The following is a 14,891-nucleotide window of genomic DNA, read 5'->3' on the forward strand; positions in this document are numbered from 1 at the left end:
TGTAGCAATTTTAATGTCCAGTAGTGTAAGATTTTTGAAAACATTGTTTGTAGATAACACAGTTTCTGAAGTAATGGTTTGTAACACATGTTCTTTACCAGCTACTTATTAACATAATACTGTATCATTAATTTACATGTATTGAACCACGTATTTTTCCTGATAGCAATACTTCTACGATATTTCATACAAGTATATTGAACCGGAAGTCATCATCGCTGTTTCTCTTTTTTTGGCCAAGTTTCGAGTACCGGTATACTTAATTATACACTGCAGCGCCAAAGAACCTGGTATAGGTATGCGTATTCAAATACAGAAATATGTAAACAGGCAGAATACGGAGCTGCGGTAGGCAATGCCTGTATAACACAATAAGTGTCTGGCACTGTTGTCAGATCGGTTACTGCTGCTACAATGGCAGGTTATCAAAATTTAAGTGAGTTTGAACGGGGTGTTACAGTCGGTGCACGAGTGATGGGACACAGCATCTCCGAGGTAGCGATGAAGTAGGGATTTTCCCGTACGACCATTTCACGAGTGTACAGTGAACATCAGGAATCCGATAAAACGTGAAATCTCCTACATCCCTGAGGCCGGGAAAAGATCCTGCAAGAACTGGACCAACGACGACTGAAGAGAATCGTTCAACGTGACAGAAGTGCAATCCTTCCGCAAATTGCTGCATATTTCAATGCTGGGACATCATCAAGTGTCAATGTGCGAACCATTCAACGGGACATCATCGACATGGGTTGTCGTGTACCTTGATGACTGCACAGCAGAAAGCTTTACACTTCGCCTGGACACGTCAACACCGACATTGGACTGTTGATGACCGGAAACATGTTGCCTAATCGGACGAGTCTCGTTTCAAATTGTATCGAGCGGATGGACGTGTACGGGTATGGAGACAGCCTCATAAATCCATGGACCCTGCATGTAAACAGGGGTAGTTCAAGCTTGTGAAGGCTCTGTAATGGTGTGGGGCGCGTGCAGTTGGAGTGATACGGAACCCCTGATACGTCTATAAGTAGTTACGACTCTGACAGGTGACACGTACGTAAGCATCCTGTCTGATCCCCTGCAGCCATTCAAGTCCATTGTGTATTCCGACGGACTAAGGCAATTCCAGCAGGACGATGTGACGCCCCAAACGTCCAGAATCGCCACATAGTTGCTCCAGAAACACTCGTCTGGGCTTGAACACTTCCGCTGGCCACCAGACTCCCCAGGCATGAATATTATTGAGCATATCTGGGATGCCTTGCAGCGTGCTGTTCAGAAGAGGTCTCCACCCCCTCGTTCACTTACGGATTATGGACAGCTCTGCAGAATTCATAGTGTCAATTCCCTTCAGCTCCACAGCAGACATTAGTCGAGTCCATGCCACGTTGTGTTGCGGCACTTCTGTGTGCTCGCGAGTTCCCTACACGCTATTAGGCAGGTATACCAGTTTCTTTGGCTCTTCAGTGTAGAATCCCATCCGTTCACTTTGACTCGTGACAAGGTGGCATGCTCTAGTGGTTTAATTATGTGGTGGCGACGTGTTTGTGAGGTATCGTATGTCATTGTGTCATTTAGTGTGCTACAGTCGTCATGATGAGGAGTGTACGAAATTGTGTGGTGGTTCAATGTAATATATTATGCAGATTGTTGTCAGACAAAACATAATATGTCAAAAAATTTACGCTGCACTCTTAGGTACTCGAGTAACCTCTGAGTAAGAGGTTCAATGTTTTTAATTAAATTAGTATCGCCCGTGGTCGAAACTGGACCATTTGTGCACGTACATATTAACAATCTACTGCAAAAATAATTTTTGTGAATGATGTAAAAGGCTGAAATCATCTCTAATTGAAAGGCGACAGCATGCATATTGCAACATAGTAACTATATTTCTAGGCTGTTTCACAGTGGACGTATTTGGTGTGTTACGGAACAAATTAGCATGTCACCCAGTGTCTCCATTAGGGAAAAACAATGGAAGTGCTGATGGATCCAGTGAGGAATCTAAAACCAATATGGATTTCACTGCACCAGTATTAAGAAAAAAAAAAACCAAAAAAACAAACACGCCGTATTTCTTTCGAATGGTGGCTCCACATCAGCTGTGGTAAAAACAGCGGCCATATCAGCTTGAATTGCATCATTTCACACTGGAGGTCCAAATTTTTGTTAATCGTAATAATCACAAAAGTTTCACTGTTTTCGTTTTCCAGTTTGTTCAATAATCTTTCATCGCAGATAAAGAATGCACAAAAGGATTAGAGCGTCCTAATTCAATAGCAACTTCACGCATTTCATTATTATCAGTACTACACAACTAAGTCGTTTGTTTGTTCATTCTGCAGTGTCTATGTCATAAAAATATAATAGCGCATAACATAGTAAACGACAGTATGTAGAAGTCATTGGATCTGAACTATAACACAAAATGAGTTCTTAAACTGTTGCACTCTGCATAAAACTGTGTCTGAAATTTTGGCCTCAGAAGTGACTAAAGCAAATGCTGCATTGTAGCAACGAATATAATTCTAATTCTTTGATTCCTCTCAAATTATTGGATTATTTTAAGTGCGTTCTAGATAAAGTGCGTTGAAAAATCAATTTTCTGTTAACGCTCACAAATTAACTTTTCCTTTGTGACAATATAATGCCCTTGTATCACATACAGTAACATCTGACGCCAAACACGTTACATTACAAAATCTACACTGTAAATTCAATAAACCGCAATTGTAGCTGTCAAAATTATGTGAAATCACCTTCAGTGTACATTTAATGTATCGACCAAGAAATCAGATGATCATGTATTGAAGATTTTAATGTGTGATGGGAAAGGTATCATCAGAGTTATGAATATGAAAGCATCTGCTTCCTTTTACCGCTCTTAACGGCTACTTACACGTATGATTTTTTTTCTCCGTGCACATCTATGGCATAGTATCTTTCGCATTAAATAAGTTTCATTGGCCTCCTTGTATAATTAATATTAAAAACCGGAACTTCAATTTTCTTGTTCACGTGTTAATATTATGATCAGAGGAGAAGATATTATGCGAACAGCATATTGTGGCAATCGGCGCCGACTGTAAACGCTCGAGAACTTGAACTGCCGGAGGGGTGAGGGGGAATAAGCCCATCTCCCCTTTCTAAGGGCTGCCAACCAACGGGCGCGTTCTGTGCTTCCACGAAAGCAGAACTGACATAAAGGTCACAGGGATCCTCTTGTTATGGTGAGAGTCGTATTCGAATCCCTTTATGCACCAGGATTAGTCTCTCCATTCATTTGAAAATAAAAAAAGACAAGCAATCTACAAAAAAAGCGAACTGGAGTACACAAAGGATTTGGTAGTGGCTGCAGTGTAATTGTTTGCTGAGGTTGGCAGTGGCAGTTCAGGCCCGATATCTACAGTAGTGCAAAACACTTACCATCTAAAACTGCACGATATAGTGTCCGCATAATAGGTGGTTCAATATCTCTAAATATATCGAATGTGCGACTTCTCCCGTGATTTAATTAAAAATGTTAATCCACTTACCTCCTCCCACTATTTAATTTAAAAGATTGATTGACCTACGTTCTCCCATGATTTGGTTAAAAGATATTCATTCACCTACCTTCACCCATGATTCAATTAAAAAGCATAATCCACTACAACATTTATCGAAAACTATTTTCTCATGGGTTCTACCGTCTTGTCCGATCCAACTCATAATTCGTCATGTTCACTTCCTGTCATTCATCGCACATCCAGTAACCAAACTGCAACACACAACAGAAAAGCCGCTGATACTTTAACTGCACTTTTACTCTAGGAGTGTGCTGTATAGGTGAGCTGGGGATTGGGATACCGGCTTTTGTTTTTGTCAGGGGGAGGTTGTTCATTGGTATCCCGTTCTAGGGCTGAGCTATATAGGTGAACTGGAGATTGGGATACCGCAATCTAATGGTGTGTTTTCTGTGCTTTTGTCGGGTTTTATTTTTGGCAGTTTCGAGGTTTTTTTCAGAGTGTTGCGTCTTGAACAATGTTATTGTTTTTGTTACTGAATTTTTAGTTTGTCCCCGCGCGAAACCCCTTTCCTCTCGCGGTTGTCACGCTAATCTCATTGGGTTTATTCAGTGTATTGATTCCCTTGGTATCTGCATTTTCGCGGCGTTATGGCCGGGTCGAGTACGTATCACACTACGTTTTGCAGGAACTGACGTAATCGTGACGTAGTGGCACTGTGAGGACGACAGGAAACGAGGCTACCGATTTGTCGAACGCTATAGCGCCGAGTTGATGTTTATGGACCTTTGAGTGGCAGGAGAATCTGACAGTTGTAGCGAGACCTCTTTGTAGGAATGTGTCTGTGGTTGTGCAACATGCGAAATACTTGTGGCAAGGAAGAATGTGAATGTTTTTGCTCATCGTTTCACTCGCAATTTAAGCTATCCTCTTAGGTTTCTGCCTAACCACACACTCGGAAATCACCACATATTCGACAATAAAAAGTGAAGTGTTTGTGACAAGGAAAAGTATGATTTTTTTGGTTTCTCGTTTCATACGCAGCAAAGAAAACACTTGGAAATCACCTCATATTCGGCAATAAAAAGTGAAGTGTTTGTGGCAAGGAAAAGTATGAGTTTTTTGCTGCTCGTTTCATACGCAGCAAAGTAAGGCTGTCCTGTTATTTTCTTGCCTCACCACTCACGCGGAAATCACCACATATTCGACAATAAACATCCAAATATTTATTTCATCCTTCGTTCTTCATTCAGACGGAAATGTTAAATCAAAATATACTTGTATTACATTTGAAAGAAAGTCCCAGACTCTCTTAACAAAGTTAAGACGAAAAAAGGTATTGGTGCGTAAACCATGACAATATCCACTACACTAAGGCTTAATGATACGACTTTGATGTCAAGTCTTGGTTATCGTAATATTTCTCCAAGCCTTGTATCGTTGCTGCATCATTAACCGTCATTTAATGATAAGGCTGACGCGTTTGTGATACATTTTCACTGCGCTATTGCTTTGAAACTGCACACTGGGGCACACACACTACAAAGTAAATGAATAATCAAAATACACACTGTTCAAAGAGTGGTCGTTCACACTCGCTGGGGGAAGTCGATAGTCGAAAGCCCACTAGTGAGGCCACGACTGCAAAACGTACTGTGAAGTCTACTCGACCCGTCCTGACCGGTGTTTTAGTCGCCATTTTGGATACGCTCGAAATGGGGTTTTCGACGTGGTGGTGACGTCATTGGTTCAAGCATACGGATGGTATCCCAGTCTCCAGTTTGGTACGGATCACATGCCGCGAATCAATATTCCAGACAATACGTGTAAAAAGATCATTTTCTTCAAGGTAGGCTATAACTGATAATGTTCGAACACAGTATATGTTCGAAAACCCTACTGCTTATTGGCATTAGTGATATGGGTCTATAATTCAGTGGATTACTCCTATTTCGTTTCATGAATATTGGTGTGACCTGTGCAACTTTCCAGTCTTCAGGTGTGGATCCATCGTCGACCGAGAGGTTGTGTACGATTGTTAAATACGGAGCTACTGCATCAGCATAGTCTGAATGAAATCTACCGGTGTACCATTCTGGACCGGAAGCTTCCTTTATTAAGTTCAAATGGCTCTAAGGACTATGGGACTTAACATCTGAGGTTATCAGTCCCCTAGACTTAGAACTACTTAAACCTAACTAACCTAAGGACATCAAACACATCCATGCCCGAGGCAGCATTCGAACCTGCGACCGTAGCAATAGCGCGGTTCCAGACTGAAGCGCCTAGAGCCTCTCGGCCACAGCGGCCGGCCTTTATTAAATGATCCGCTGCGTCGAGGATATCTGCTTCTGAGTTACTCATGTTGTCAGCTGTTTTTGATTCGAATTCTGGAGTATGTACTTCGTCTTCTTTGGTGAAAGATACTGACCGTCGTGTTTACATTAGAACTATTAACTTGCCATTTTCATTTAAACACAACGATCAGTAATGCTGTAAGTATGAGTACATGGGGATCACCCAGTGTATATATATCTCTTACTGTTTGGACAAGTTAATCGGTGTGGCGAACTTTTATGTATATTTTGTTTTACTTTTGACTGAAAATATGAAAATACAACTTACATGGTCTGTTTCGCTACGAATATTTTATTATTTTGAAAAAATGATATTACTTTTATGGGCAGTTAACCAAGAGCAAAATTTGCCACTTGCTTTCTTTTTTTTCATAGGCAAAATCGTTGCTTGTAGTTACTGACACTAACAAAAATGATTATGTGGACGTTTGAATGTATAAAATTTTTATGATGCTATACAGGTGTTTTCTTTCAGTCTTTGTCATAGACAGCGTGGTAGGTTCAGCGGACTAGTATTTCTCCTAAATAATTATTTCTTATTATTTGTTTGCCAGTACAAAATATATTTGCCCTTACGTTCGTTTTAGGCTGCACATACACATATATTATCTGAAGATTTAAAGCCGGCCGTAGTGGCCGAGTGGTTCTAGGCGCTACAGTCTGGAACCGCACGACCGCTACTGTCGCAGGTTCGAATCCTGCCTCGGGCATGGATGTGTGTGATGTCCTTAGGTTAGTTAGGTTTAAGTGGTTCTAAGTTCTAGGGGACTGATGACCTCAGAAGTTAAGTCCCATAGTGCTCAGAGCCACTTGAACCACTTGAAGATTTAAAATAAGAATGTTATGAACGGTGCAACGGTGTTTTACACAGCTAATACAATTATAGTGCTAAGTGTGGTTCGTTAACTCTCTGTATATTTTTAAAAGTAAGTCGTGGCAATTTTTACGAAACTTTGTAACTTTAAGACAATTTTTCTTTTGGTTTGTGGGTTTTCAGATCTGACGATTGTAGCTTAACTACTGAAACTAGTCATATGCCACTGTAACAATCTATAGAAAAATTTTTAAAATTTTAGAAAATTTTTAAAATTTTTAAATTTTTTATAATTTTACACTTCCTTAACTGCTTACGATCGCTTTCACCTGTTCTGACAGTGTTAGATACATTCAGTACCGTTGCTATCGGGAGGTGAAGGTAGTAAGTGTGTTTTGCTGTTTGTGTACTTTACATACGACCAGAATCTCTTTTGATTTTTTGCCAGATATCGAGACAAAGTTTCGTTGTGGCAACTATTAAAAGCATCCTGTATGTCCATCTTTTCAGAGATAGTTGCACGACTCGGCTGTTCGATACAGGATGTCAAATCAAACACCTTTCAGCCGGCTAGTTTCCAAGCTTGTATTATAATCATTTCAACCATCATCTGCCGATTCGGCTAGATGACGGTTAAAGTGATCGCTATAGCAACCAGAAATCTACTAATACCAGTATTACTGACCCCTGTTTTGACCAGAACCGAGGCGGAATCTTCCTACGCGTTGCTCAGGCGCCTGAAGATGGCGTAGTAAATCGCCGAAATTTGTAGCCAAATAATATAAGTTTCAAAACCAGACAGCTGTAAGGTCTTTGATTTGACATCCTGTATTAAACGCACCTCGCACTGAAATCTGCGCTATATTCAAACTTCTCTAAAACTTTCCCAATCTTTGGGATTCCGAGTTCTTTTAAATTTGGCACGTTTTTTTCGTTGCTTCTTCAACAGTATTCTGACCTGTTTTGTGTGCAATGGGGGATCAAAGGAAGGAAGATTAGGGTTTAACGGTCCTACAACATCAAGGTCATTAACGACGGATGGCGGATGAGTACCATCTTATGGTAATTTGTTTGGTATAACGCCTCAATTGGTGTTAATACTTTCTTTGAATTTTAGCCACATCTGGTCTACACTTTACGAAGTTAGTATGGAAGCAGTGGAGACTGTTTCTTAGGAAGACGTCAAGAGAAATTGTACCTGCTTGTCTAAACAGGTATATTTTGCGTTTATTTTTTGTGGGTCTGGGTGTTAGGGTATTCGGCCGGCCGGTGTGGCCGAGCGGTTCTAGTCGCTTCAGTCTGGAACCGCGCGACTGCTGCGGTTCCTTAGGTTAGTTAGGTTTAAGTAGTTCTAAGTTCTAGGGGACTGATGACTTCAGATGTTAAGTCCCATAGTGCTCAGAGCCATTTGAACCATTTTGTTAGGGTATTCAGTCTCGCAACAACGACCTTGTGTTCACTAATCCCTGTACCCATCGTTGTACTTCGTATTTCCTCAGGAGTATTTGTTGCTAAAATGTCAAGTATGTTTTCACAATCATTTACGCTTCGAGCGGGCTTCTGAAGTAACTGAAAGAAAAGTCTCGGGCAAGGCATTCAGTACGATTTCGAACGACGCTTTATGACTAGCACCGACTTTAAACATGTGTTTTCGCCAGTATGTCGAGCTTAAAGTCACTATCAAGTGTAATAGTATGAGTGGGGTACCTATTCGAAATGGGACTCAAATTTCTCTTTGAAATGTTCAGCAACTGTATCATCCTCATCGGGGTCGGTAAAAGAAATTAATTATTTATTTATTCCGGTAGACAACTATAATCTCTACCTATACTAGCTCACAGGAAATATCGATTTCAGTTTCACTACAAGCTGAATTACTTCTAACAGTTATGGTCTAAACTCTCCAACACCAACTGTATTTAATCTATCCTTTCTGAGCATGGCTAGGTCCTTTGTAAAAATTTCGGCTGAAACTTACCTCCGGCTTTATCCAGCTTTCAGTACTTACACTCCTGGAAATGGAAAAAAGAACACATTGACACCGGTGTGTCAGACCCACCATACTTACTCCGGACACTGCGAGAGGGCTGTACAAGCAATGATCACACGCACGGCACAGCGGACACACCAGGAACCGCGGTGTTGGCCGTCGAATGGCGCTAGCTGCGCAGCATTTGTGCACCGCCGCCGTCAGTGTCAGCCAGTTTGCCGTGGCATACGGAGCTCCATCGCAGTCTTTAACACTGGTAGCATGCCGCGACAGCGTGGACGTGAACCGTATGTGCAGTTGACGGACTTTGAGCGAGGGCGTATAGTGGGCATGCGGGAGGCCGGGTGGACGTACCGCCGAATTGCTCAACACGTGGGGCGTGAGGTCTCCACAGTACATCGATGTTGTCGCCAGTGGTCGGCGGAAGGTGCACGTGCCCGTCGACCTGGGACCGGACTGCAGCGACGCACGGATGCACGCCAAGACCGTAGGATCCTACGCAGTGCCGTAGGGGACCGCACCGCCACTTCCCAGCAACTTAGGGACACTGTTGCTCCTGGGGTATCGGCGAGGACCATTCGCAACCGTCTCCATGAAGCTGGGCTACGGTCCCGCACACCGTTAGGCCGTCTTCCGCTCACGCCCCAACATCGTGCAGCCCGCCTCCAGTGGTGTCGCGACAGGCGTGAATGGAGGGACGAATGGAGACGTGTCGTCTTCAGCGATGAGAGTCGCTTCTGCCTTGGTGCCAATGATGGTCGTATGCGTGTTTGGCGCCGTGCAGGTGAGCGCCACAATCAGGACTGCATACGACCGAGGCACACAGGGCCAACACCCGGCATCATGGTGTGGGGAGCGATCTCCTACACTGGCCGTACACCACTGGTGATCGTCGAGGGGACACTGAATAGTGCACGGTACATCCAAACCGCCATCGAACCCATCGTTCTACCATTCCTAGACCGGCAAGGGAACTTGCTGTTCCAACAGGACAATGCACGTCCGCATGTATCCCGTGCCACCCAACGTGCTCTAGAAGGTGTCAGTCAACTACCCTGGCCAGCAAGATCTCCGGATCTGTCCCCCATTGAGCATGTTTGGGACTGGATGAAGCGTCGTCTCACGCGGTCTGCACGTGCAGCACGAACGCTGGTCCAACTGAGGCGCCAGGTGGAAATGGCATGGCAAGCCGTTCCACAGGACTACATCCAGCATCTCTACGATCGTGTCCATGGGAGAATAGCAGCCTGCATTGCTGCGAAAGGTGGATATACACTGTACTAGTGCCGACATTGTGCATGCTCTGTTGCCTGTGTCTATGTGCCTGTGGTTCTGTCAGTGTGATCATGTGATGTATCTGACCCCAGGAATGTGTCAATAAAGTTTCCCCTTCCTGGGACAATGAATTCACGGTGTTCTTATTTCAATTTCCAGGAGTGTATATTAATTTGTGCTTCAGTGCTTTCTGTTAGTGCTCGGAGCTCTGGTTCTTCCACGGCACAGCTGCGACAGTCTACAACTACAATACCATTTCAGTCTAAGTCTGCCCTCGTCCTGTGTTGCCATGTACTCTTTACGACTGAAGCCCGTACCGTACTTTCACGAGAACCTCTAACCTAAAAAAACGGACCAATCCATGGCATATAGCCCCCGCTACCCATGTAGCCGTCTCCTGTGTTTAATCCATCCCCGACCTATCAAGTAAAACGAGAAACACCATCACCATTGAAGTTTTAGGCTCAAATGGTTCAAATGGCTCTGAGCACTATGGGACTTAAGATCTGAGGTCATCAGTCCCGTAGAACTTAGAACTACTTAAACCTAACTAACCCAAGGACATCACACACATCCATGCCCGAGGCACGATTCGAACCTCCGACCGTAGCAGCAGCGCGGTTCCGGACTGAAGCGCCTAGAACCGCTCGGCCACAGTGGCCGGCGACAGTTTTAGAACTGAAATGATGATAGGAAGCTGTAAAGAAACAGATGGCTTCCTCAAACAGAGAAATTCACCCAAGCTTCGTTACTGAAGAAGCTGGACTCTAACAAATAGATTATTTTAGAATGAACGAGAAATGCAACAGCTGCTGAACCACGTCAAGTCACATTTAACAAAAAAGAAAAGCAGTTATCTGATGGGAGAAGCTGTAAATTGCGGAGAGAGGCTGTTTAGATTGCTCACTAGTGGCAGGACTTACGGCCACCTCTAATTCAGTGCAACTGTAGCTCCACAGGTAGTATGTAAAATGATTCCTGAAATCAGCGACGTCATTTCCAGGTGCCCGAGGAAATACATCATACTAAAGCAAAACAAATGAATGATGTTCATGTAAACGTTACGTAATTATTAATGGATACAAGACAAACTATGCCCCCTACGCATTTAAGAAACTCAGTAGGGCCCGCATCTCGTGGTCGTGCAGTAGCGTTCTCGCTTCCCACGCCCGGGTTCCCGGGTTCGATTCCCGGCGGGGTCAGGGATTTTCTCTGCCTCGTGATGGCTGGGTGTTGTGTGATGTCCTTAGGTTAGTTAGGTTTAAGTAGTTCTAAGTTCTAGGAGACTGATGACCATAGATGTTAAGTCCCATAGTGCTCAGAGCCATTTGAACCGTTTGAACCAAACTCAGTAGGCGTAGAAGGACCACAACCTGTGGTGGCGCTCATCATGTAGTAAATGCAGCAATAGATAAACAATAAACGAAGCATTTAGCAACTTTGAGAGCTGTAAAAAAAGGCGTACAAACATATACATTCCTCTTCATAGCAGAAGGCGTGGCGTTGGGTTGGATTTTTTAAAATGCACTTCTAACAGTGAAGCAAGTATGAACAAAAGTCTGTGTATTGGATTTGCGACTTGATTTCCGATACTTGTCGCAAATAAAATCTAAAAACTCAGTCGACTACACTTTTATTTATAAAATATATATCTTTCTCTGTATCTGTGTGTCACATGAAACTGTAACGGATTCGTAAAAAAATCAAGCAAGTGCTTCAGCTCTTGAACCTGTATTGCTGTACAGCTCTAACGATGTACCCCACAAACATTTGTAGTCTTCCAACTTCCAACTTCCAACTTCCCATCAACACGGCGCAGTTGGTTGAGAAGGTGGTCAGATCCAACGCAGTGCCCGACAAGCAAAATCGGTGTGTATGTTACACGCATACAATTTGTTTGTCGGTCAGCTATAAATCGGGGTGTGTGCGGTGTCATTAACTTTCCAAAAAGGTCCAGCACACGAGCAATGGGTCGCAGTAACCTGTCGCTATGTCGCTCTATCTGACCGTCGATTGTACGTGCGTGCGATCGCTCCTAGTTCCCAAGCAGTCTGATCAATTGCAAGCAAAAAAATAACTTGAGCCTGGCAATATGGCTGACTGACTGCGATCTAGCTATCAGGCACGAGTGTGTTGTTTTGCAGCATTTCGCTGTGGCCACATTGAGTGTAATGATAATTAAATCAAGACCCTATGCTGTCGATAGGCGTTGATATACATCAACGGGGACAAATCCTTGACCAGTGTAACTGTCTTCTCTCTCCTTTGCTGTTATCACACTGACCTCTCACTTACCGGATGGCAGTCGAAGAGAGCAACGGATTGCAGGCGATATTGCTGACGAGATTGCCACCCATTTATCGTCACTATGCGGGTCTTGAGCGTGCCGGGTCTGTGCGCTGAAAGGTGGATACCTGAGGGGACATCAGTTCAAAACAGGAGAGCGGTACAGAACAAGACGTAGCCTTTATTGGCGGCAGGAACTTGTGCAGAGCGGTACAGCAGAGTGTTGAGCCGGTGCCTGCGGCTAGTGGCAGGCGCCCTCGTTGAGCACGCAGTAGCGCGGCGCCAGGGCCTCCGCCCGGACGCCGGCGGCCACCATCCTGGCGCGGTGGGCGTGCAGCCGCGGCTCCGCCTCCCTGGCCGACGTGCCGGGGTTCGACCACAGGCGCTCCGCCAGCGCCGCCGCGCGAGGCCACACCCGCGAGTCCAGCGACTGCGAACAACACAGGAAGGGCTCAGGCTGTCTCCAAAAGCCAGCGCAGTGTGCTACAGCGTCACAGCTAAACAATGCGCACAGGCAAGATTTTGTCTGGGGCGAGACAAAAATCGTCAGAAAACCGGGTGGTACGGAGCGGTGATGATGATGATAATGGTGATGATTGGTTTGTGGCGCGTCCAACTCCGTGGTCATCAGCGCCCGTTCAAAGTCCATATTTTTACACAGTCCAATTTTTTACATAATCCAATCTAGTCACTGTCACGAATGATGATGATGATGAAATGATGAGGACAACACAAACACCCAGTCCCCGGTCAGAGGTAGGGAGCGGGGATACTTTCTTGAAGATATCATAATCTAGTCATGTACTTTATACGAGGGACATTTCATAAATAACGCACAGCTCGATATTACTGTGAACTCTTTGATGCAACGACAATGAAAATTACGCCAGATGTAGTTGGGACCTTGAGGAAGAAGCACGTGTTTTTGTTTTTTCGCAGTGTACTCTAACATTAAATCGGCGACAGGTAGAAATGGGCCCTGCAAGGGTCTCGGGTACTGTGACTGTTGAAGACCAGAGGTCGTACACCAAGCCTGAAATGTTTCCCGGGAGGAACCCGACAGAAATCCACCGTGCGTTAAGTGAGGTTTCAAAAAATGGCTTTGAGCACTATGAGACTTAACATCTGAGGTCATCAGTCCCCTAGAACTTAGAACTACTTAAACCTAACTAACTTAAGAACTTCACAAACATCCATGCCCGAGGCAGGATTAGAACCTGCGCCCATAGTCGCCTAGAACTGAAGCGCCTAGAACCGCTCGGCCAGTGCGGCCAGCAAGTGAAGTTTGTGGTGAGTTTATAGTGGAGCATAGTATAGTTTCACGTCCGGTTAATCGTTTTCGTGGTGGTTGTATGAGCATAGTCGATAATCCAAGACCGCAAGGCTGCAAACGTCAACAGACGAACGAGATGTGAAACTTGTGGCAGATGCTCGTGAAGAAGATGGCAGTGCAACTTGTGAGGAGCTCTCTAAAGCCACGGGAATTCAACCAACAGCAGTGTTCCGTATTGTGACAAATGAGTTAAAGAAGAGAAAAATTTCTTCGAGATGAGTCCACACTGTTCGACTGCTGAAGAGAAGCAGAACCGCCTGGACATTGCAACCTTGCTGAAACAACGATTCGATGGTGATGTCCAAGAATTCTTGAGTCGGATTGTTGCTATTGGTGAAACGTGAATTACAGTCTTTGAACCGGAGTTGAATTCACAGTCCAATGAGCGGAGAGCTTCAGATTCTCCACGTTCAAAAAAATTTCGACGTGCTCAATCAAAACTCAAACAAAATATGTTTCTTGCTTATGATCACTAGGGAATCATCATGACAGATAGTCCCACGTCGAATAAGTGTCACAGCAGTGTATTATCGTAACTTCATACAGAAAAATGCACAACACGGGACCTCAGTTGCTCGAGGATGGGCCACTAATTCTTCATGACAAGCTCGCTCCCATATCGGCGATGTTGTAGCCCAAGAACTGCGCCAGTACGGATCGGAGGTGATGCCGCATCCTCTTTACAGCCCGCACGTGAGTGCACCAGGCATCTAATTGTTCCCAAAATTGGAAAAAAGCTGTACGTGGACGTCGTTATCTTTCTTTGCAAGAGCTCTCTACCACCGTTACCCGAGCCATTCGACAGATCAACAGAAGTGGTGTCCTGAATGGAGTAATAGACCTTCCGAGACGTTGGGATTCAATTATAGAGAACCAAGGAGACTGATATGAAGGACTGCAAAGAAATAATGAAAAAAAAGTTGTAAGTAAAAAAAAAATGTGCATTATCTATCAAAAGTCACTCGTATTTTAAAATTTTGAAAAAACTTATACTTTTTAATGATCTCTTATACCAGATTCCGTAATTTATCAGTAAATGTTAAGCCAAAAATGTAAGTCTTAATAGTGAATGTGACCTTTCAAAATAAATATATTAATATTTTCGGGTTCGGGACCCTGCTTAAACATCTTACATGTAACTTCAAAGAGTATAATGTGAATAAAAGTCAACAACAATTTACGAAATTTGCATTTTTACGTTTTTTGTGGTTGTCATAAAGTATTCGTCCCTTCAGTTTTCACTATACGGAAAATGCGTTTTGCTAAGTTGTGCTAAAATATACGTTCAGATTCTGGAGCCTACTTATACTTCAGTATCTATTTA

The 14,891-nt window shown here is 43.8% G+C and overlaps 1 protein-coding gene across 1 annotated transcript in view; it reads right to left on the bottom strand.

Moving 5' to 3' along the window:
- Window positions 1-12,395: 12,395 nt before the first annotated feature.
- LOC126253379 (chitooligosaccharidolytic beta-N-acetylglucosaminidase-like) overlaps window positions 12,396-14,891 on the bottom strand; it is a 374,039-nt gene continuing 371,543 nt past the window's right edge. Inside the window, exon 9 of the mRNA XM_049954667.1 lies at window positions 12,396-12,664. Within this exon, the coding sequence (XP_049810624.1) occupies window positions 12,476-12,664 (189 nt within the window). The 3' untranslated portion in view covers window positions 12,396-12,475. The remainder of the gene's footprint in view (window positions 12,665-14,891) is intronic.

This window comes from Schistocerca nitens, chromosome 4, assembly GCF_023898315.1.
Source record: "Schistocerca nitens isolate TAMUIC-IGC-003100 chromosome 4, iqSchNite1.1, whole genome shotgun sequence".
NCBI lineage: Eukaryota > Metazoa > Arthropoda > Insecta > Orthoptera > Acrididae > Schistocerca > Schistocerca nitens.